The sequence below is a fragment of the Alosa alosa genome, chromosome 9 (assembly GCF_017589495.1).
Source record: "Alosa alosa isolate M-15738 ecotype Scorff River chromosome 9, AALO_Geno_1.1, whole genome shotgun sequence".
NCBI classification, from domain to species: domain Eukaryota; kingdom Metazoa; phylum Chordata; class Actinopteri; order Clupeiformes; family Clupeidae; genus Alosa; species Alosa alosa.
In genome coordinates, this window is record NC_063197.1 from 14,686,483 (window position 1) to 14,711,482 (window position 25,000).

The 25,000-nt window shown below is 45.7% G+C and overlaps 1 protein-coding gene across 9 annotated transcripts in view; it reads left to right on the top strand.

Moving 5' to 3' along the window:
* The window catches only part of celf5a (cugbp, Elav-like family member 5a), a 168,730-nt gene that overhangs the window by 123,886 nt on the left and 19,844 nt on the right, over positions 1–25,000 (top strand). For 6 of the 9 annotated variants that reach the window (XM_048252019.1, XM_048252023.1, XM_048252022.1 and 3 more), the window contains exons 4-5: positions 16,991–17,119; positions 19,434–19,513. In XM_048252019.1, the coding sequence (XP_048107976.1) occupies positions 16,991–17,119; positions 19,434–19,513 (209 nt within the window). The remainder of the gene's footprint in view (positions 1–16,990; positions 17,120–19,433; positions 19,514–25,000) is intronic. The other 3 variants (XM_048252021.1, XM_048252025.1, XM_048252029.1) reach the window with 1 other exon arrangement.

Consider the following 25,000-nt stretch of genomic DNA (forward strand, 5'->3'; position numbering starts at 1 on the left):
ACTACAGGTTGGCAGATGGTGGGAACAGTTAGGGATCTCATTAGACCAGCCAAGTGACTAGGCTTCATTGCAAAATCTTTCATTAAAGATCCATGGCTTGTGTAATACACACACACAGCACAATATTACACAAAGTCAAAAGAGAGAGATAAATAAGATTGATGGTATTAAACTACAGTATGGATGTTGCATGGAGCATGGACCCCCACCCATCCCCATCCATCTCTCTCTCTCTCTCTCTTTCTCTAATTCTTTCTCTCTCTTTTCTCTGTGTTTCTCACTTGCTTTCTGTGTGGGTGTTGGTATGTGTGTGCGTGCTGACATGGTGTGTTTGTGATAGTGTAATGGGTGTAGAAACCTCGCGGAGCATAGCAAAGAGGATTGCAGTGGTCACGGAGAGCATTTTGTACAGTTTGCGTTATAATTAGCTGAAATTTGTTCAGCACAAATGCACAGCCATGTTTTTTTTTCTTCCCCCCTGCATTTGAAGTTAATAAATTTTCCTTCCGTGGAAAGGCATGGATGTTGATGGCTTGGGAGAAAATGTGGGGGTAGGGTATGTGTGTTTGTGTGTGTGTTTGGGGTGAGGGTCTCGGTAGAAGTGCCATGTTAACATTTATTTAGTTTGTATTATCTCTAATGACAGAAAAGCTAAATGGACCATAGTCTAAATGGATGAGGAGCGAGTCTCGGCATGGCAGCCTCAAGTCAATATTAATGTTTTATGGGTTTTTAAAAGACACACTAAATTAAATTGCATTTATGGTTAAAAGCAAAGGAATAATAACCATCCATGTCATTATAAATAATGATATGTAGAGGAGGAGTTCAAGCCTGGCTAGTTAGTAGGTCAGGAGATAACATTAGGCTCAACCATGTGGAATATCACCACTGTAGATCTGCCAGCAAACCTGAGATTTATTTTAATTAGCCTTCGACAGCTTTTCGTCTTAGCAGACACCTGGCTGATGTTGATGGATTCAGTATCATATGTTCAGCATCAGAGCAGCACTGCCATTTTCTCCAACAATATTTGTGTTGCTACCAACAGTGAGAGTCGGTACTGTTTAAATTTATAGCCATTTATGAGGTTGGGCTGCCTGGTATCTACAGGGCCTGTGATCGACATATTTGCAGAGCAATCGGCAGCTCCATTATATGAAGTGATTTATTTATTTCTTTTTTTTTTCTCTGGTGAAGGTGGCGTCAGAGATCCCGGTGAGGAATCAAATTTGCGGGGAGAGAGAGAGAAACGGTGAATTTTTTTACAGAGCGAAAATCCAAACTATTTACAGGGGCATAGCAACCGCACACAGCCGCTTCGGGCCCTTAGGGCACCATGCACTTCAAAATAAGCTTTAAGTCTCTTTGATGTTTGCTCCAAATCTAAACACATTTCAAGTACTCTTGCCTTTTGGCCAAGGACAGATCTAAATAGCTCCTTGTTATGGGGAAAGTTAGTATGAGCTACGCAAAAATCAACATTTTCTTGTGAGCAGACACATTGGCATTAACGCGTAATGCAACTGGTATGCTCGGCTTAGGGCTCTCCTGGGATCTTAGTGGTATTTTGGGGGAGATGGAGGTGAAGGGGTGGTGTGTGTGTGTGTGTGTGTGTGTGTGTGGTGGGGTGGGTTCTGTTGTGTTTGATGGGAGATTTGTTGCCTTTCCCCTGATGAGCGCACACGAATGTTAGGATTCATTTTGGCATGAAAATTAGCTTTCCTATAGAGACATTTCGTCTGGCACACTCATCCTGCTCAATGGATCCGATATGATGGAGAAAACGTTTTTCCAAGGCAATTATACGTGTTTTAAAACATCTGCCTTCTCGAGCTAACACCCCCCCTCCTTACCTAAACACACTCTCTCTCTCTCACACACATAACACACACACACACACACACACACACACACACACACACACACACACACACATTCCTTTTTTCCAATTGGTGCTGTGTGGTTGTGTAGCAGTGCTGCCTTCTGCATGGCGAAGCTGCTGTTGTTTCGAATCACGTGTTATTTGTTAGACAAGATAACGACTCTGGTAGCGTACACTGCTCATTGCACCTCTCAAAAGCTGAGAGGCAGGAAATTGCCAACTCCGAGGGCTTGAGCGCCAAGACGCGCACACTCACAAGTGACAAGAGGGTGCCGGTGGCATACGCAATGCAGGAATCTTAACGAGGAACCGACGAGGTCCTCTAGAAGAACAGCAAGGACTCCTCCACCGCACTTGCAGGTGTTGCACAAAAACATCGGCCTGCGCGGAAATTATACAGGAAAGTTTCCGCGTGAGTATTGGGGTCACAAATGGTGGTGCGCATTGAAAGAGGAGCCATCTCATGTTTAGAAAAGGAGAAAAAAAAACCAAGGAAAGCCGCCCACACAGAGGCCCTAGAGACCTTAAAGCGCTAAGTGCCAGACAGATTTACAAAGAGCGTACTTTACAAAAGAGAAAATAAGAAGTGATGGCTGCTGAACTGGTGTAACCATGCTTTTCAGGTCTGCCCGGAGAAAAGCCGCGTAGATAGAAATAACATTTCACAATCCCCCGGACCTTGATTTTCTTTCTCTCTTCTTTCACTCCTACCACTCTCTCATTCTCACTTTTTTTTTAAAGGAAAGGAAAAAAGTAAATCCAGAGTCTTTCACGCTTCAAAAGTTCTTTGGCCTTTCCCATTCCGTTCTCACCACACCCCCCCACCACCACCACCCCACCCCTTCCCGTCCATTTTCTTTCAGAGACACTTTGGGCGCAGAGGTCTCCTGCCTTTGACAACAGATGGCTGAAAGCCGTGTTTGAAGATAAAAGTGGCTGAGACACAATAATCCATATTTAGTCGGGAACATGAAGGGCCTGGAGAGACGCGTGGCAAAGCGTCAGTGTTTTCCAACGCCTGCAGGGTCCTTCCCAGTGGCCCCTGCTGTTTTTATGCCACATCGCCTGGACCATTAAGGAGTCATTTGATCAAGGCATTTTGGCACACATGTTTGAAGCAACCATTTTTTTTCCCCCATCTATCGGCTTTTCGTGATGAGACGAGAAAAAAAAAAATTCTTTCATCGTGTTTTGTATTCTGACGCCTTTTGGTCCAGTGGTCTAAAATTGTGGACCAGTGGTCTGAGATTCTCCCCAACAGTGAGAAGGAAAAAGAAGCTGTTGACTTTGGCGAAGAGGAAAATGTTGCATATTCGGTACACGCGGGGTCGGTCTTGAGTAGATGCTGATCAACCATGGCAGACATTGATTTCTGCCCCCTCTTGGGTGCAGGTCGTTTCAGCATTGGAGTTATTGAGTTGGCGTTGGCCCCTTTATGCAGCAGCAGAAACAGCAGCAGATCAAAGAAATGTACTTCTCTTGGATATTTTTCACTTCATTAGGAGTCTCTGTGATGATATGATCCAAACAGTATGCGGAGAGAGAGGCTTCGGAGAGGGCTGTCTCTCACCCCGTACCTTTCTTCCAGCAGCCCTGGCCTTTGATAACAAGCTCTCCGTGGAAGACACAGCCGAGGAGTGTTTCTTCCCCGGGAGCCTCAACCCGTAATCCCAGGGCTCCAGCATTTGGGGGTTAAGGCTCCCTTAAAGGATAGGGGAGTGCGTATTAATCACGGGTAACTCCATGGATCAAGGGTTTAATTTACCCTCAAAGAGGATGTGTGTGTCAGGATCAGACAAGCAAGATTGTCACTTTGACATTGCCAGTGATGGATGGGGTTTGCCTTTGGAGGAAGAAGGGGAGGCTGCTATTGTTGCAGTCAGAATTCTTTACCTTGTGCTCACATTGATTTCTCTAGTTACCTCAGGTCAGTGGTGGGAAATTGAATTGGAAATTGTAGGAAACTGGGGTCTATTATTTCTTCTTCTGGTGGCATTTATTTTTTCCCCCTCATCGCATTTCAACAGACAGCAGAGAAACTAATGGGAATAGCCGTTACTGTCAGGACACACTTTAAATGACTGCTCTGACTTTGGCTTTTCTAATAACATCGTCCTCCAATGCGAAAGGTTACATTCACCCCTGTGGTTTTAGAGCATATCATTATGGGTTTATGAAAGCCCCTCCTCTCTCTCTCTATCTCTCTCTCTCTTTCCATGGAGAGACTCATGGGAGCATCGGTACTTGTGTGTTAAAAAGGCACATTGGCTGCGTTTGGCCGGATGGCTCACTCGGGTCCTCTGCCAGTGGGGTAGGAATGAGGTGTTAGTTTATTACCGGGGCAGTGCGGGGTGGCGCAGGGCCGAGGTGTTTATGGGCACCCAGCAGGGATGGGGTGCTCAAGCATAGTGTCATCTCACACATGCATTTTTATTGCACATCTCTCTCTCTCCCTCTCTCTCTCTATTTCCATCGTTCTCTCATCTCTCTCTCTCTCTCATTCCCTCTCTTTCTCTCAAACACTCACACACACATATACATACACACACACACACACACACACACACACACACACACACACACACACACACACTCACTCACTCACTCACTCACACACACACACACACACACACACACACACACACACACACACACACACACACACACACTCTATCTCACTCTTGCTCTCCCTTACAGACAGACATATATACACACTTTCTCTCTTTCACACATGATCGCACACACACACACACACACTCAAACACTCACACACACTACCCCTTTGTGTCAGAGTGTGAATAGCAGCAGTTTGAAGTGAGACTCTTTGGACAGAAGGCATATAGGATTCTGTTTATAGTTTCAGGGATTTTTGGATTTTTCACTCCCTCCCTGCCCCTGCTGGCTGGGAGATTTATTCTTTATCTATTTTATCTGCAATGCAAATGTCCTTCATTCTCATTTCCCTATTTTTTTCCTCCTCTTTACAATTAAAATCACCCAAATCAAATGTTTGTCCGAATGATTGTACGAAGTGCAATAAGTGCATTGACATGCAATTGTTGCGGTGGCAAACCTCAAGGATTTAAAGGGTGATCATGTTTTATATTACAAGTATTGATTGAACACTGGAAACTCAATGTGGATTTTAACCCAGTGGGAAATAAACTTGCAGTATAATGAAAATGAGTATTGAGCATTTCGCCTCTTGTTTGTGCTCAGCTAAAGTAGAATGAGGCTGTAGGTGCTAATGACCCACTGGGTTGACCTGAGGAATTTATAAAAATGTAAATGATAAAGCTGTAAGTTATTAGGTTTGGGGAGCATATTTATGAAGCAAATCTAGGCAGTGCACTGGAACCTGATATACACAATGAGACCTTTGAAGTATTATATTTCACACAGTGAAACCTTTGAATAATTATGTTTCTTACATGTATGTTACTTACATACTCCAAATCTACCTACCTTCAAAATCTTGCCATCACCAAGAGTCTGAGAGAGCCTCATGATTGTACGCTCTGCTAAGCACTTTGTGTGTCTGCACTATTCACCCTCAGTAGCTTAAGTACCATGTTTACCTCGCCATCCCGTGCAAGCCACTCCTCTGCTCCGTCTGCTTGCTTGCTGAAAACTTTGATGTCTGATTCACTGAACGCGTTCCTCTCCCTGGCCCGTACGCCGAGAGTGAGGAAGTCCTGTGTTATTCTCCCGAAGGCTTCTCTGACGCGTCCCTGCAGCGCCGTCTCTTTCAGCCTCCATCTCCCTCCTGATTTCCATGCGCTGTGAGACACTCGAAAGTCTCCACAATGCCTCCTCTCCTCTCCTCTCCTGGGAGCTTTAATTGACAAGTGTGTACAATAACTAATCAGCTGCGGAGTGACTGGCCTTTGAAATGTTGAATTGACTCGACTCATTTCAGATAATCCGCTGCGTTACCGAGTGAGGGAGCGAAGCGAACGAGGTCCCGGATCCACCGGCGGAAGTGGAAGATGCGGGCGGTTGCACTGGCTTGTGCAATCTTTTGTAATCACACAGGCAGACATACAGTACAAGTGCATGATAATCACACACACACACACACACATACAAACACACACACACACACACACTCACACACACACACACACACTCACACACACACACACACACACACACACACACACACACACACACACACACACACACACACACACACACACACACACACTCACACACACACACACTCACACACACACACACACACACACACACACACACACACACACACTCACACACACACACACACACACACACACACACACACACAGAGACATGCACATGCCTACACACATACGTACATGCACACAAATGCAGCCATACACACACAATCACGTACACACACTTATACACAGTAATAATAAAAAAAAAAAAGTCTAGAGGGAGCAAAACTACCCTCATGGAAAAGGCAAAACATTCTGAATACCTGAAAACCTGGTCAGTTCAGCTTTTGATCAGAGCTGCAACAATGTTGGGCGTAAAACTCTACAATTTCCTTGTAGCCGTTTCTGTAATTAAGGACCTTACACAGAGATGATGACTTGCAGCCTGCCTTCAGGTTTCCAGGCCGCCGAAGATGTATGTAAAAATATTCATGCTCTCTGCATGCAAAGTTTCTTTGCCATTTAGACTCGTAATTAGATTAAGGTGAACTAAGATAGGAGAAATCTCACGCTCAGGTTGGAGAAAGTAGGGCATTCGGGGGGTTTGGGCTTCATCGACAGGCCCCCTGGCAGAAAATGTCCCTCAGAGAGGCAGAGGAAAGGAACAGAGACAGCCAAGAGAAAGAGAGAGAGAGAGAATAAGAGAGAGAGAGAGATAGAAAGAACTGAGGCAGAATCTCTCCTGGAAGACAAGCCCAACAAAGGCGAAGAGAGTGGTGGTGGTCCCCCACATGTATATTTCATCACACGATTGTGATTTTTATATTATTTAACCACGGTTCCATATGGCGCGTGCTGACACGGCACTTCTGTGCTTGCTCGCACAAAACCCTGTGGTGAGGGCGGGCGTGTGGCACTCTGCTTCCTTGTGTGCATTAAGATCCCTCACGCTTGCATGCCTGCAAACACACACACACACACACACACACACACACACACACACACGGACACACGGACACACAGAGGCAGCTAGCCCAAAGGGAGTTGTTATGCATACATGCGCACACACACACACACACACACACACACACACACACACACACACACACACACACACACACACACACACACACAGAGCTTTAAGATGGCGCTTGACTTGAACTCTTGCAGCACAGCTAAATATTTTGAATAGCAGTGAAGTCAACCAGAGTGTCTGTCTATTGCACAAACAAATGGATGCAATATAATTGTGTCATATTGCATATTCGTCATTCTCTCCCAAATCACATGGATGCACACGTGAAACACCACACACTAAACTGCACTGCCACCAAGGCGGTCCACAAGAATGAATGCAGCTTCGCATAGCTCTGATTCAGGTCACGATGACATCCATATCATTTAGATCGCAAGTGTTTGTTTTGTTATGACAACACATAATCAAAGCAACGTGGGGGGTCTGAAGGCGAGGCCGCGTACATAAATGACAACCCATGAGCAATTACGCTCATCGCTGCTGATGATTTGGTCAATAGATAGATAGTTATTCCATTAGATATCAAGCAAAACATCCTGAAAATGAAAACAAATGAGGCTGTCAAGGCTGTGGGATGAAGCAAGCGAGGCTGAATGAGTATTGGCCTTCCCCTTTTTCTCTCTTCAGCACACACACACACACACACACACACACACACACACACACACACACACACATACTCACTCACACACATGCACACACACACACACACACATACTCACACGTATACACATGCACAAACATACACACACACACACACATCCTCACACAGATTCTGTCTCTCTCTCTCTCTCTTGCTCACTCTATCTCTTTTCTCCTTCCTCTCCCTTCCACTGTCTCACTCCATCTTCTTCTCACTCTATTTTCTCTCTCCCTCTCCTGCTCCCTTTCTTCTCCGTCTCACTTTCTTCTCCTCATTTCTCTCTCTCTCCATCTCTCTCTCTCTCTCTCTCTCTCTCTCTCTCTCTCTCTCTCTCTCTGTCTCTTTCTCTGTCTTGCTCTCTCTCTCTCTCTCTCTGTCTTTCTCTCTTCTCCTTCTAATCCATTTTTAATAATAAAGCTAAGAGCAGGTCTGTAGCTGAGGGATTGGAGCTTCCTTCTCCCCTCCACCTCTCGCCCATTTAAAAAAAAGCCTCAGGTCGGTCGAGAGTGGCGAACAGGGGCCATTTCTCCAAACAGACAGAGCCTGACCCACTGGACGGTTTCCAGGGGGAGCAGGGGGGATCCTGGCGGCCGTCACTGGCTGTCTGTGGAGACGGCAGATGCCAACCCCCGCCAGCATGGAGGAAATGGGTGGGTCTGGTTCGGACTGGCCCGGTGCTCGGCGTGCTGTGGAAACCAGAGTCTGCCAGCTCAGTGCCGTGTCATGTGTGTATGTCTGTGGAGGTGCCACTGCCAGACTATAACCCACTTACTGAGCTACAGGATGTGGAATGTGTGTGTGTGTGTACATATATATATATATATATATATATATATAGAGAGAGAGAGATAGATAGATAGATAGATAGATAGATAGATATGCTACATACTAAATATATATATATATATATTACATACAATAAGTGCATGTGGTTGAGCTTCATTTTGCATCGATACTTTGTAAAGAACAGTTTCATGTTAATAGTTATGGCTAGTTTCATGTAGATAGTTATGGCTAGATAGTTATGGTGTTATCCCCTCTGCACAGTCAACAAAACCCGTTTAGCCAAGGTTGACCTCTTCTGTAGCATGGCCACTGAAGGGTTTGGGACTAAACAAAAGTGATTGTGGCACCTGGTCAATAGAGTCCCAGACTAGCCAGTGGTCTCCTCAGGGACCAGTGCCGTATGCTTTGCATGTGCTAAAGGTTTTTAGCACTTTGCAGAAATCCATTATGTCCGCTGTAAGGCCCGTTGACAGCAGCCTGCCAAAGTGAACAGTAGGCAGCATCCTCGCTGCATCCGGAGCATTAACACCCGTTTTTCCAATACGCCACACCAATGCACACAAAGGCACGGCGAGGAAATCACAGTTTGCCAGGGTTTTTTTTTAGGCCAGAACTGGACTCAGCCTTTAGCATGCTTATACCTGTAAATGAAATAGCAAGCTGGGCGGCTATTATGAAATTTACAGAAATAAACCGCACATGCTTTTAAGGCTTAGGGATATATTTATGTATTTGCAGGTTCGCCTTATGCAGCATTTTTTTTCTGGCCTGTAACTGTTAACTCTGCAGTTTTTGAGCAGCTTGTGTAAAATACGCGTGGCTGATACATATTCCACCTTCGTCAAGGTCTGGGCCATGGAGGTCGTTGCCACGGTGAACCTGCTTCGCCCACCACCTTCCCACGTCACCGCCTTCCCTCCTGACGGGCGCGATTTCTCTCTGTCAAACGCGGCCGCCGGCGAAACGCTCCTCTCCCACACGGGACAGGAGCGTGAAGAAGCTTACCGCTTACGCTATCCTACTCTCTCTCTTCCTTCTCTCTTTCGATTTGACACTCTTGCTCTCCTCTCCGGTCGGAGCTGTAATTTATGTCTGACTCTGTCCGTCTGCTACTTCTTCGTCTTCTTCTTTTTTCTACTTCTTCCCTTTTTTCTCTTTCTCTTTTCTTTCACACTCTCTCCGGGTCCTCTCTTCTCTCCTCGAGTCGAGTCGAGTCGGAGCACAGCCAGAGCTTATTGCTGCTCCGAGGAGTTTCAGTCCCAGCGGGACACAAAGCGATCTTGGCCTTACCTTTATGAGCGATGCACAAGGCAGCACATTACACATAATGCCGGTTTGGTGTGGCTGTTTAATGAACTTTGTTGTATCTTGCTGTAGTCGATTTCGTCCTTCAGAAAGGGATGGGATGGGGTGTACGGGGCGTGTGTATTTGTGTCCATGTGTGTGTGTGTGTGTGTCTGTGTGTGTGTATGTGTGTGAGTGTGTGTGTGTGTAGTTGTGTGAGTGTGTGTGAGTGTGTTTGTCTATGTGTGTCTGTGTGTGTGCGTGTGTGTGTGTGTGTCGTGTGTGTGTGTATGCGTGTGTGTGTGTGTGTTTGTGTGTGTTTGTGTGTGTGCGTGTTTGTGTGTGTGTGTGTTTTTGTGTGTGTGTGAGAGTGTGTGTTAGGGGGGAGTTAATTACTTGAGAGCAACCGCTGCATGAAGGTAACTCATTAGCCCCGCTGAGATCATCACAAGGTAACAGGAGGGAGATGCCGGTGGAGGTGATCTGGGGGGTGCAGAGCATGTGTGTGTGTGTGTGTGTGTGTGTGTGTGTGTGTGTGTGTGTGTGTGTGTGTGTGTGTGGTGGTGTGTGTGTGTGTGGGGGTACAAGGGCAGTGGAGCAAAGGGGGAGGGTTGTTGGGGGTGGGGTGTGTATTTCACCTCCAACCTCATGAATCAGTGTCAACGGGCCGATGAGAAAATAATTAAGAAACAGACAGGAACGCTGTTAAATACTGCCAAAGGTAAAAGTTGTTACTGTAACGTTACAGAAAATGTGGCCGGGACATAACACAAGCGCCAGCAAATGGAAATAAGGTTGGGTGGAGAGTGAGAAGAAAAAAAACTCTTCACCTTAAGTGATGCCAAAAGGCTTCACAAAATGGCATTATAAAGGCAGACAATATAAATAGCACCGCAATATTGTAAATGTTTATATACTGTGTGCGTAGACGTTGCACAGCAGTTTCAGGATTTATGGCTGCCGGAGTAATATGATGAGGCCTACACGTGGCAGTGAGTCATATTTCACGTTTGTTATTGCGTTGAGCGTAAATTTGCCCAGACACGTATGGTGGAGATAAAATATTTTAAGCAATTTCGGCATCTATTATTTCTCTCGCCCACAAATTCCGCGGTGTCCAGGCCAGGCACCATAACATCACTTTACCTGAAACGCTCACAGAGCCTCTAAGAGATAATGACAGGATCAGTGTAGCTTGTGGGAAATTTCAGACAAAGCCAAATGAGACAAGACTTCTAAATATGTTTTGGGTTTTTTTCCCACGAGAGGGAGATGACAGCGCAGCACAGAGAAATGAACATAACTGTTAAATGATTAAGCAAACTGTTTTGATTAAAATTACAACTATTGTTGGACAGAACAGGGGAAGCTTAGCTTTGCTTGGCCTCCAGGACACTAGACGAGATAGGGTATAGTCCAGTAGTGGGTAGTCTAGTCTGTAAATAATAAAATACTGTTGGGGTGTTTTTTTAAAGGGTTTATTGTTGAGGCCACAGTGCCTAATATTCTAGGGGAGGCCATGAAATCATTAGATAGAGCAAGCAAATAAAATCAGATGGTGTAATGCATTATATATCAGTTCCTGTCATCGCGCATACACACACACACGCACACACATACATACACACTATCTGATGGCATTTTCTCAAGCTTTTACGATGGAACTATGACATGTGTATCACGTTTAGTGCCGGAGGGAACCCCCACCCTGCGTATGCTTTGTGGACTCACTCTGGTCCCTGCCTCTGCGGCAGGGCGTGTTGGACAGGATGATGTAACAGTTTGCCATACCCTTTCCCACACTAAAGTGTTTGTTTGGAGGAAGTGTACTGAGTGTGTGTGTTTGTGTGTTTGTGTGTTTGTGTGTGTGTGTGTGTGTGTGCGCACGTGTGTGTGTGTGTGTACATACTGTATGTGTTTGTCAAAGTGTTTATATATGTGTGTATGTATATGTACTGTATGTGTGTCACTTTTTGTGTGTGTGTGTTACTATGTGTATTTGTCTGTGTGTGTCTATGTATGTGTGTATGTATGTGTACTGAATGTGTGCGACTGCGTGTGAGTGTGTAAATGGGTTAGCACATAAAGTGGTCGGGGACCTCTGTGATTCGGTTTGCTGCGTAAAAGACTGCCGTGCTAAAGCAGTGTGGCCCTATAACGTATCCCTGAGGGCCGTTTAGCTGAAGGATGCCGCGCTCCACTCCACTCCGCTCCACTTCGCACCGCAACGCGCCGCGTCGCTCTTATCACGGGCACTGAGAAGGCCACATCCTGGCGTTCAGGCTCATGATGACTTTAACACGGCCCCTGTCACCACGCCAACCGAACAAGAAGCTGTCACACACGCAGGGGATGATGAAACTTGGAGAAAACCGGGGAGACGTGATAGAGGATGCCGTTGCCACGTCAACACTGTTGCTGGGTCAGATTCTGCCAATCCCAACTTTTAAAGACTGTAGTAACAACGGAACGGTAAAGAGGAGGTGTCCTTTGCTGTACCATTTTTGCTACTTTCACTTTAATTTTTTAACAGAATTGTCTTTCTGAAGCTTGTGGTGTTAATTTATAGACTCGCAGACATTGTCCATGGGATGTGCAAATGTATTTCTGACAGCATGAACAGAATCAATAGTAAACCCAAAAATACTTTCTCTTTCCAAAGCATGCGACATCACTGCTTCCAGAAAATAAAACCCTCGGTGGATATTGTCATCGTCTGAACGTAGTTAGATCACTGTATAGCATAAAACTTTGTTCTATGGTTTAAAAACAAAAAGCAAAATATAGCTTAAAGTAAACCCCCCTAGAATCCTTAGAGGTTGTTCCAAGTTTGTAACACCAACACAATCCTACCCTGCTATACCCCCAACTGTAAAAACACAAGGCGCAAAAAAAAAGAGAGAGCAATTATTCCGGGAGAGATCTGGCAACGTCAAGTCTCTTAGTGCTGCTCAGCATTCCCTGCCAAAGCCTTCTTTTCCTCTCCTCTCCTCTCCTCTCCTCTCTTCTTCCTCTTCTCCTCTCTCCTCTCCTCTCCCCACCAGACACACCGACACACACAACAGCCAGCAAGAACACAAGCGTCTCGAGCCCAGAGCTTATACAACAAGCTGATCTCTCTCAGTATTGCAGACACAGCTATATATATAACATATGTAATTAAATGGATTAAATTCTACTGGCTAAGCATTCCGATCTCTCTGGCGGTTTATTAAAATCTCTCGCTCTCCCTCTTCTCTATTGGGGTCTGTGTGGTCAACCTTGTTGTGTTGTTGTTGTTGTGGAGTTGCGGTTGCTCTACGGAGGAGCATTGTTTGCTTGCTCGGTTATTGTATCACTATTGGAGCCCACATAAAGGGGGGGGGGGGCAGGGGGAGCCAAATTGCTTGGTATTCCAAACTACAGTGCAGGGTTGGGGATAGAGAACGAGAGAGATATCAGCAATACCACACAATCTCTCTGTGGTCATCTCTTATCGGCTCCCCAAATGAGTGGACGTGGACGGCCTTCACACAGCACAGCCCTGGCTGCAAAGCTCCATAATTTCCTTTAATAAATGTATCCATTCATTATTTTTGTTTAGTTTTGTTTTTATCTCGATGCTAATACTGTTCCTAATTTGCCCTTATCTCTGAGGCTGACAGAGGAATTCACACTGGAGCTGGGAGTGGATGGGGAGATGGCCCGGCTCAGAACCCCACCCCCCCCTCCCCTCCCCCCCCCCCTCCCCCTCCCTCAGCCCTTTATCCCCAGCACCAATGAAACATGACTGACAGCCCGATGTATGAGTAGTTGTCATAGCAACCAGCCCATTTCTCTTTTTCTCTTCGTTCTCTCTGGTGTGAGCCTCCTCTTTCTCTGTCCATGTCCATCTCTCTCTCTCTCTCTCTCTCTCTCTCTCTCTCTTCTGTCTCCTCCACTACTGCTGTTACTAGCATTCGGCTGAAAAACAGAGCAGACTGGCTGCTGTAAGACACACACGTAGAAACTCACACACACATACACATGCACAAACACTCATATGCAAACACAAACACAAATACACACATACACACTTATATACACACAAACACTCACACAACTACACACACACACACACACACACACACACACACACACACTAGCACACACACACACACACACACACACACACACACACACACACACACACACACACACACACACACACCCTTGTAGCCCTCCCCACACAGGACAGTGATTTACCAACTCCAATGGCATGCCTTCTTCATCCATCCTACCTTATCAGGAGCTACAGGCTCTTATGCAAGCCGCTGCATGGGCTGCATTTTTTAGAGAGCCACACTGCAAGGTTCGCCCCGGCATCGGCATCAGCTGCGTCTGAGATATATCCAATTGCTATTCAGGGGACGCCTTATCTGTTTCACTGTCAAAAATAGCCACCCCTGGGATTTAATAAGGGTGCGAGCCACCATAACTCTCAAATGTTTTAGTCGGCAATGAATAAGAATGATGCACGTTTTCTTTTTTTTTTTTTTTTTTTTTTTTAAAGGGTCTGTTTTTTTTTTTTTTTTTTTTTGTTAAAGGAACCTTGAGCATTTTCCATGGTAATGAAGCAAGGAGTAAACAATGTCAGAATAATATTCAAATGCAGGAGCTGATGAAGGATCTCCGCTCTGTGATGGGCAGAATAGAGGAAGCCATATAATTATACATGCAGGCTACTTTGTTTCAACATACAGTGGCAGCACAAAATAGCTCCACGGCCATAACATCTTTGTGGGGTAGCGACTGTGAGGCAATACAAATCCACCTTCAAGGCCTTGCATTACAGCTACTGTTATATGTTGTTGTGTCAACACATAGTAACACAAATACTCTCATGAGCATGCAGATCTTTATTAAAATCATCCAATGTTATCACGAGAGAATGTGTACTCTTGTGTATGCAAGGGTAAGATGTAGTAACAGTGATCACACAGAGAACCCTGTCTATGGAGTTTCCCCCATGCGGCTCATTAATTATTGAAAGTGTTTGTGTGTGTAAATGTGTGTGTGAGGTCTACGCTAACAGAGACTGCTTCATGTCAAGGGCCATAGTCCAGCCATAGCTCAGGTCTGTTCCTGCTAACCAGCCCAAGCAGTCACTCCTATGAGGGTCTTGGAGATGATGAGATGTGTGGTTATGTATGATTTAATTTCTTCCTTCAACCACACTTGAGACATTCACGTTTGGCACCAATGAAAAAAACAACACTACTCACACATGCTCATGCATGCAGTGTTTCAGTGAGCATATCCCACAGATGCAGGGGCTGAAGATGTGTGTTAGCGAGCTTCTAATTAGCGTCCTCTGGCCTGAAGCATTCTGATGCACAGTATTGGTTTATCTGTTATAGGGTGCGATATTGCTTTATTCAGCTAAAGGCTGATTTCCTGGAAGTGCGATCTATCAGCGGCTTGGACAGCTGCAAACGTTGTGTTTTTAAAGAGGTGGAAATACTACTGACGGTCTACGGACGGTATGAATATCTGAGAGCGCGTATGAAATTCATATAGGTCAGCCGCATGCATTAGTCCTGCCAGTCAGGCTCACCGTCATCCACATCCACTCTCGCATGCAGAGAGCCACAAGCACGACCAGCTAAGGAACCATAAGTAGCATAAAAGAGGCCAGAAAAGCTGAATATACCAGTGGATGTGGGTGAGTGAACGAGAGAGAGGGAGAGAGAGAGAGAGTGCATAGATTTGCACATGAACACCAATACCCCACCTAAGAATTCATATCCCCCTCAGGGAAGGGTTGAGGGGAAAAAAACATGGGACCATCTTGGCCTTTTATTTTCCAGTTCAGGGCTTTCCCTTTTTTGCAGATAAATGCTCTCCAATCCACCATGACAGATGTCACAATGAATCTCTTCTATTTTGATACGTACCCTCTGATCCTGCCACAAACAATAAAGAGTGTGCGGCAGGGCCGCACCCTCCCTAGACAGCGTTCTGACACTCGTGATTATTTTAAAGGTGCATCACAGGGCAGTATCGAGCAGCCAGCGAAGTGGACGGGGGACGGGGGTGGGGGACACAGGCTCGGGGCCTGCCGTTCCTGGTCGGCCATGTGGGTTAATATCAGCCGGGTGTGGGTCAGCTCTGTGCTCGCAGACGCACGCACAGGAAGGCTGAGAGGAATATAAAGAGGCTGTCAGCTGGCACCAGAGACGGGGAGCCAGAACTGTGCCGCTGTGCAGGAGAAAAGACTGTTTTATGTTCTGTAGCATGGCTTCAAGTCGTGTCGTTTCTGTTAACATGACATTACTCAAAAGACACACAGGCGTGTGTATACACACACATACACACAGAGGAAGAGGAGAGAGACACCTACACACACACACACACACACACACACACATAGATTCAGACACACACAAACATCCATTAATGCTGCATATCAGGTCAAGGTAAGACCCACTTCCTTTGACATGGTTCAATACTACACTTACTGAAAAGTCAGCATTCCCCAGGCAGCCCAACAGTGCTATTGTTCACCGAAGAGCGCTGAAATATTTCTTTGCCTATACTGAAACTACTGGATCAGCAGCAATTAAGCATAGTCTGAGGGGAGAAAAAAAGATTGAAAAATAAATAGCCTGCATTCAGTAAAATTGTAGGTCAGCAGTAGCGGAGTTGCGGGAACGCCCTAAAGGCTGTGTGCTGCTGCGTGGTGCTGTGCGCCGTGCGTCGTGCGCGCGGATCTGAGAGACCACTGCTTTTCATCAGGCCCCGTTGCCTCTCGCCGTTACCTACGGGGGAGGACCCGAGCGTGGCAGCTCACTCACACAACCCCGGGCCCTCCCCAGGCCAGAGTACAGCAGCAGCAGCGGCGGCGGCAGTTAAGGCAGCAAACCCAATTATCTTAGAAATTAAAATGAGCAGACTTGGCATGGGAACAATGCTCTCTGACTCAACTCCAAGAGCTAAATGGGGCAGACAAATACAGTTGCCATTTTCATGTACCGGCCACAGAACACTGAGTACTACTTTCGGTTGGGGTGGGAGGTGGGGTAATAAGATTCCTTGTCTACTGATTGGTCAGGTCTGATTGTGCTGAGCACTGGAGATGTGTTTGTGTGTGTGTGTGTGTGTGTATGTGTGTGTCTGTGTCTGTGTGGGAGGGAGGTGGGGGGGCGGTCAGGGGAATTAGCGACAAGTGCATCACATTCCTGTTTCTTTTGTTCCAGAAGACAGGAAGCTGTTCGTGGGGATGCTGAACAAGCAGCAGACCGAGGAGGACGTGTACCGTCTGTTTGAGCCCTACGGAGTCATCGAGGAGTGCACAGTGTTGAGAGGTCCCGACGGGAACAGTAAAGGTAGGATGCAAAGTCCACTTCTCAAGGCCCCTGGTTTTATATAGTCATGGAGTAGGAGGCGTGCGATGTCCTTATATTATATTATTAAGAAAAACATGGAGAAGCCATGGAGAAGGAAGGGGCTCTTCCACCAAATGTCATGAGATTCGGGCCAATAGTTTTTTGCATATTCATTGTGCAGTATTGTGCATTAAACAGACTTTAAACTAGATGTACCGCAGAGCGGTACAAAATATGACCGCCGCCCAGTCCAGCACATTTTTTCCACAAAAAGAAATCACGCTGAAAGGCCTATATGATTCTAACTGTCTCACTAAATTGCATTATCCACACTCAATTCTCACTGGTATCTGCTAGACAACAAGTACCAAAACATGATTAGTTCATAGATTTCACATGTAAAATTCATTTTATAGAACCCCACCTCCATCTCGCCTGTTCATAATTCTGAGAAATTCTTGATTGTTTGTGTTATGTTTATGTTATGTGTGTGTGTGTGTGTGTGTGTGTGTGTGTGTGTGTGTGTGTGTGTGTGTGTGTGTGTGTGTGTGTGCGTGTTGTGTGTGTGCCTGCGTGTGCCTGTGCATGCAAAAGCGTACATATGTCTACTGTGTGAGTATGTGTCATAATGATGAATACTGTGAATGTATGTGTGTGTGTGTGTGTATCTGTTTGTGCACATGTGTGCACATGAAATGGGTTAACATGACCCCTGGAGGCAAACATACGGAAAAAAATGGTCATCCTAGGCCCCACAGTTCTCAAGAAATTCACAGAAAACTTTGTCTGCCCTACCCTCCTTTCGGGGGGTCCAGTCCAGCGGGGGGGCTACAGATCAAAACGAAAAACGATGGTTCCATGCTATCCATGTGGGGTTACATGCCCACCAAGTTTCGTGTACCCGGTCTTTCAGTGTCCCGGAATCATTGACGGAAATTTGGGCATCTTAAAAAAAAAAAAAAAAAAAAAAGAGCAGACCTCCATCAAGGCCCTATGACTGTTTTGCAATGCTAATGAAAGTGAAAAATGATTCTTGGATATGCCAGTGGTGCTGATCTGCTCTTAAATGTATTGGGTTCTTTGACCCATGGTACACCCTTCCACCAAGTTTCATTAGAATTGGCCCAGCAGTTTCTAAATAATGCTACTGACAGACAGACAAAGAAATAAACCACACTGAAAACATAGCCTTGCAATATGTAACTCTTGAAGGCACCTTGAAATATCCCCTGTTTCAAGCAAACACACAAACACACTCTCTCTCTCTCTCTCTCTCTCTCTCTCTCTCTCTCTCTCTCTCTCTCTCTCTCTCTCTCTAACAAACACACACACACACACACACACACACACACACACACACACACACACTCACACCGTGTGTGTCTGATACATTTATTAGCAAATCAGCACTGTAACTACCAGTACAACTGGCAACGTTATGTGCACGGACATGCAGCCGTGCGCAGAGGGACTCAGGCATCTCTCCAGCCAGTGTTTATGGAGCCTGTTGGTGAAATGATTCCTGGGGCCGAGGGACCCACTCCCTGGGTCTGCCTTCAAATGTAATCCACCAGTAAAACATTTTCATGTCAAAACAATTCAGACATCCTGTGTTGTGATGAAGTGAGAGGAAAGAGCTTGCGATTCTGTTGGACCAGCTTTCTTGTGTATCGTCATATTATATCTCCACTGCCCCCACCCCCCCCCTTGCCCTTTTCCCAAAACAAATCAGCTGTCTGTCTTTAGTGTTGCTTTTAAGATGCATAAAAAAACAAACATGTGCATTAGCAAGATTAAAACACTCTTGACGATGGAGGAGTTCAGAACTTTTTTTTGATCGTGTTTCTCAATTTGCAGGTGTGATCTCAAACCCACACTTTGAGACTTAAGTTGATTTGTGTTTATATTTATATTTTTGTTTATATTTATATTTTCCCTATTTTGTGTCCCTGAGTAGTTTTAGACAACGACATTCATAATGAATGTGGAAAGTATCAATTATAGCACGTTTTACGTGTAATATGTATAGACAGACATGTGGTGCTAAATAGTGTCGTTTTTCTGCTCCATCGGTGCAATCTGTAGCAGAGCCTACACCACCCGGAGCCCGGGGTGGAACAGCCTGCTGTGCAGGGGAGGGCGGGGGGTAGTCTCGCCTCGCCTCCCCCCCATGTTTTGACGAGCTTCTCCTCACATTGTTTAATAATGGCTCCCTGTGTGGATCTGTGTGTGTCTGTGTGTATGTGTGTATGTGTGTGTGTGTGTGTGTGTGTGTGTGTGTGTGTGTGTGTGTGTGTGTGTGTGTCTGTTTCAGGCTGTGCCTTTGTAAAGTTCTCCACACACGCCGAAGCGCAGTCTGCAATCAGCGCCCTGCATGGCAGCCAGACCATGCCAGTGAGTACCCTTCACTTTCTCTGGATACGCCCAGCTTCACATGCAAAACACACAAACAAACAAACATCTCGCCCCCTGCCTCTCTCCATCTCATTTTTCCTCTCTGTCTCTCATCTCTCTCTCTCTCTCTCTCTCTCTCTCTCTCTCTCTTTCTCTCTCTCTATATATATTCCTTTCTCTCACACCTCTCTCCATTTAAATATACTGCACACACACACACTTGGAATAATGATATCTGTGTTAACGTCTGTGTTATTATTACTTGTTTTATAATGCCACACAACTCCAACATGTCTTTCCTATGTAAACAAAGCCCTAAACATAAGCAAACAGGTCCAACTCCAAAGCATCATCTACATTTACACAGTCAAATCCTGGAGCTTTATGTATTGCACAAGCTTCCAGACTGGTCATTATATAGAGTGTCGGTTGAATAGGTGGATTTCTATATAAAGTCTCTTTGTGGCTGCTTTTGCAAGGCCTTTCCACAGACTGTGTGCGGCTCCACAAAGCTTTCTCATTGTGCATCACACGGCTGACTCATGCCGACCCCAGAAGCTGGGCAGAGCGCATTATTCAGAGGTTTGAAGTGCCCTCTGCATTCAGACCTCCCTTTGTCTGACCAAGTCCTGCAGCACAGAGAGAGAGAGAGAGAGAGGGAGAGAGATAGAGAAGAGGAGGAGGTGGGGAGGCAGATGGAAAGAAAGAAATGAGAAGAAAGAGATGCAAAGAGAGGGGAGAAGAGGAAGAAAGTGCACTGCCTATTGAAAGAAAAAGAAGAAGAAATAGACAGAGAGAGCGAGAAGGGGACAGAGAGAGATAAAGTGAGAGAGAGTGAGAGAGAGAGAGAGAAAGAGAGAGAGACCTCGTAAACCCTCAGATGTGTGTGTTGCGGGACCACGTGAGTGTGTTATTTATGGGCGGCACTGGTGCGAGTGTAAACAGGAGGCTGCAGAGCTGGGCTCTGTCATTAGTTTCGGCACAACCTTGAGGTCAATATAAGTGCAAATGACTCCGGGACAGTGGGCAGGCCCCTGAGCAATGGCACATTAGGAGTCCCTGCTCCTCTGCTCTTCTTCCCCTATCTCTCTCTCCACTTCTTTCTATCCCCCTCTCCCCTCCTCACTCCTCCTCTCATCCCCCTTCCCCAGCCTCCCGGGATATTAGGCAATAGACTTGTTTACTTCACCTTTCACCACATCGGCTGGTGAATTATTCATTTGCGTATAAGCGGGAGAGGACCGGGAGAGAGTGAGAGGGAGAATAAGAGAGAGAGAGGGGGGGAGAGAGAGAGGGAGAACGAGTAAAGAGAGGGGGTAGCGAGTGATGAGGAGCGTGTGACTGGACAGGATTTATCTCCTTGTCTGGTAAATTGATTATAAAAATCGTATCAGCGTCTCATCTCGGGCACGCCGGGTTCTGACCCGTGTTCTGACCTCCTCTGCTCTCTCTCTCTCTATCTCTCTCTCTTTCTGCTGGTTTAGCAGGGCCGTGGGCCCGGCCTGGACAAGCGTGCTTAAGAGACCAGTGCTGAGACAAGCTACACCCAGCACAACAGCATTACCATCGCTTGCCTGAGGGTTGGAAATAAAACAACTGTAGCACCAAAGGGAATAAAGCAGTCTTGTTTCGGAACACACTAACCCACATGAGCGCTTCTCTCAATGGAATGTGTGCTAAATATCTAAAAATAAAGTCTTCGAGTAGTATTCGATTCCAGTGGCTTTGCTTTGTGGGTTATAGAGAGGCCAACAATAGCTAGCAATGGTCACAGGACATACTAACCCATATAAAAGGACTTTATTCTGTCGAGCATGTGCTGCATAGCAAGAATAAGACAAAGAATAGCATCTGAGTGCTATAGTTTTGGTTTGTGAGTTATAGGTAGGCCAGCTGTAACCAGCAAGGACTAACGTCAGATAGAGTGAAATAAATTCACATCCTCAGATTTAGTTGTGCAGGGGACTGAATGTAAACACAAGAGCAGCAATATATTTGTTCTATTTTGTATATTTCTATATTCACGCATATATACAGTGTATATATATATACGGTATGCACGCATGCACATGCAAGCTTGCGTCTACGTTTCCCCTCTCCATCTCTCTGTCATGTGCTTATACAGCCATGAGTATAGGTCAGGACTGATCTTATTTTCCAGCTCGCAGAGCTTGGGGCGAATATATTTGCGTTTTCTCTCTTAGTGTGTGTCTGTGTGTGTGCGTGTGTGTGTGTGTGTGTGTGTGTGTGTGTATGTGAAGGGAAGGAGTGGGCATGGAGTGTGTGTGCGTGTGCGTGTGTGTGATGACGGGTCAGATGAGAGGTCTTGACAGGTTCAACATTCCGCACACGCATTGCACACCGTCTCCTCCGTAGACCTCAAACGAGGTCTTTGGATGCTCCGCAATTAAAAATTTAAACGGCCACTGCTGTAAAGCAAATTGCTAGGCTTCAGGAGGTCCTTGTAGAAGGGGTCACTCCCAGGACAGAATAACAAGGAGAGAAGGTGGGGGTCAGACCCATCGGGTCTATGTAGACAGCCTCATTTCCACTTCGGTTGCAGAGCGCAAACGCCTCGGACCAAAACCAACGCACTCTCCGACTATCTGATATTGAGATCTGCTTGCCAGAGAGAAACGAGTTCACTCCATTGTCCCCATGGAGGATATGTGCATTTCCATCTGTGGACAGCCCACAAGAGAAAATGCTGATCTGATAGTATAATAATAATAGAATATATGCTTTTCCCCCGTGTGCCTACATGTAAGATGTGCTATGTTTTATGTAGACAATGACATATTATGATCTTAATTTCACCTAATGAGGTTATTGCAAACTCAGCTTTAAATTTGTATGCTCTCGAGTTTGAGCTTAAACTCAGCCTCCTTAAGCATTTTGCATAAATATGTTCAAATAAATTAATCCGCTGTTTTTTTTGTTGTTGTTGAGAAGAAACATTAGCATAGGTTATTTACACATTTGCTCTGCTGCTATTTCTTATTATTGCTGTTTGTGTGTGTGATCACAATATAGTATTGGGTAGTGATCACATCCCTGCCCAGCCTGCCGGTAATAGGCTCCAGAGGGAAGCTCGGGCGGACGGGGTCTTTGTTCCTGTGACAAAAACGAAGTGACAGGGACACCACTGAGGCGCTGGCCCGGTGACACTTTAGTTTGTTCCAGGTTTTACGAGTCACAGGCACTTATGTAAGACGATGGCAGGCGCTGGGTAATCCAACCTTATTACCTTATTCTGGCATAATGTGCACAGACAGATGTGTAGCGTTAAAGCAATATCAAATATATGGCTTAGTTTGCAGCTTTATCAGACGCTGCTCACACATGGGTCCACTGCTTGGAAAGGCACCAAGGTGCCCCTGCAATGGGACTCTCGTAAAAGAGAGACCTCCCTTTGATTCTGAGCCTCTCACTCGCTCACTCTCTCTTTCCTTTTTTCCTTATTCTTTCCCCCACTCTTTTCCTCCGTCGAACAGCTGCACATTTTATTCCCACACTTTTACTCCCCTTTCCTGAATCCACTCTCGAAGCTTCAGGCCTGTGGGAATTCTCCTGACACTTGGCAGCTTAAATTTTAATGAGAGTTTTACTTCATAGTTCATCCACTTCTCTCTCTCTCTGTCTCTCTCTCTCTCTCTGCAGCAGCAGTGGCAGCAGTAGCATCCTCACTCACTGATATGCAAACAGCCTGATAAAAATCAAAGCAACGGGAGAAGAACTAGAAAAAAGAGATAGACAAATATCCACACATACATTGTTTTTAACCTCCCCTGCAAAAAGAGGGAAAAAACGGCAATGCAACGGCCAATAAAAGACCAACAACTATCATTTCAAACAGACTCGCTGATGGCTACGGATAATGAAAATGGTTGAGGCAGATCATCAGAGCATTTATGCGTTCTTATTGTTGGGAGAACATTCAATAAACACCCATAGTAAAAACACAACGCAGCTAGTAGAGGATAAAGACGTTGCGGGGTTTTATACAGCCATCCTAATGCAACTTAATTTATCCTCATCCACAAAGCTGGGCCATCAAAAGTTAGCCAGGGCCTGCAGGCCATCTCGGAGACAGAGAATATTTTTGAAGGAAATTGCGCTGATAAGTAATGAGAAATAGATAGCACAGTCAGCATCCTAAGTTTCAGACATTATATTTCGAAAATATATTCAGAAAAAGCCGCTTAAAGGTAAAATACATAGTTTCATTCTTCAAAAATAACATCATTTTTTTAGACCTTACAATTATGAAAGGTCAATGAAGAAAGAGTTTACATAGAACATGCCTCTATTTACATGTCTAGGAGCTGTAAGTCAACTGAGTACAAACCCTACATTTGCAAACTGGTGGAGTTCATGAGTGCTGACAGTTCCCCATCAGATGCAATCCTGTTTGTACCCACCAATAGCTTTAGGAGGCCAGAGGTGATAAACCGACACAGCTTATTTCTGCACAGGCCTGCTTGACCTTTTGTTTTTTACAGTATTTTCTCTCGGCCGAGACTGAGGCAGCGTTCAGTGTTTGTGTGTGTGTGTGTGTGTGTGTGTGTGTGTGTGTGTGTGTGTGTGTGTGTGTGTGTGTGTGTGTGTGTTTGTGTGTGTGTGTGTGTGTGTGTGTGTGTGTGTGTGTGTGTGTGTGTGTGTGTGTTTGTGTGTGTGTGTGTGTGTGTGTGTGTGTGTGTGTATGTTTTTACAATCCCCTGAGCTGCCAGCTCACGGGGTCACCGTGTGGCTTTAATGAGTGTAGAGAGTAGCCAGCTGACGCGAGGCTGCCGGTCGAGAGGCTTAGTGACGCCCCAAACACCTGCTCTCCGCTGGGTCGGAGATGGAGAAGGGAAGCCGCTGACAAGGAGGCCGAGAGACACAGAGCTGAAGGTGTAGAGAGAAAAAAAATGTAAATGTAAATCAGGTTTCTCGGCCTAGTACACTTGCGTATACAAGGAATTTGGTCTCTGCATTTATCCCATCCATGAATTAGTGAACACAAAGAGCACACAGTGTACACTTAATGAGGTGAAGCTCACACTAACCTGGAGCAGTGAGCTGCCTTGCTACAGCGGCGCTCGGGGAGCAGTGTGGGGTTAGGTCCCTTGCTCAAGGGCACTTCAGCCATTTCTACTGGTCAGGGATCGAACCGGCAACACTCCAGTTACAAGCCCGAAGCCCTAACCAGTAGCTCACGACTGCCCCTAATATAAATATAAAAGGGAGCAAAAACAAACAATTGTTTTTGCTTATTTTTCAGCTGTTGTGGGTAGCTGGTGGCGTCTCAGGCTAGAGTTGACCAAATCTGGCCTGTGTAAGCAAGAGACTGAACCCTGAACGTACATGGCTGAGATCTCATGATGAAGTGTGATTGACAGCTCCTACTATGGCTCAGAGTTCTGACAAGTGCATCAGACTTGACATCAGACAGAACAGGGTGGGTTTGGGCTTTAAAGGAACAGTCTGTGATTTTAGATCCACAAA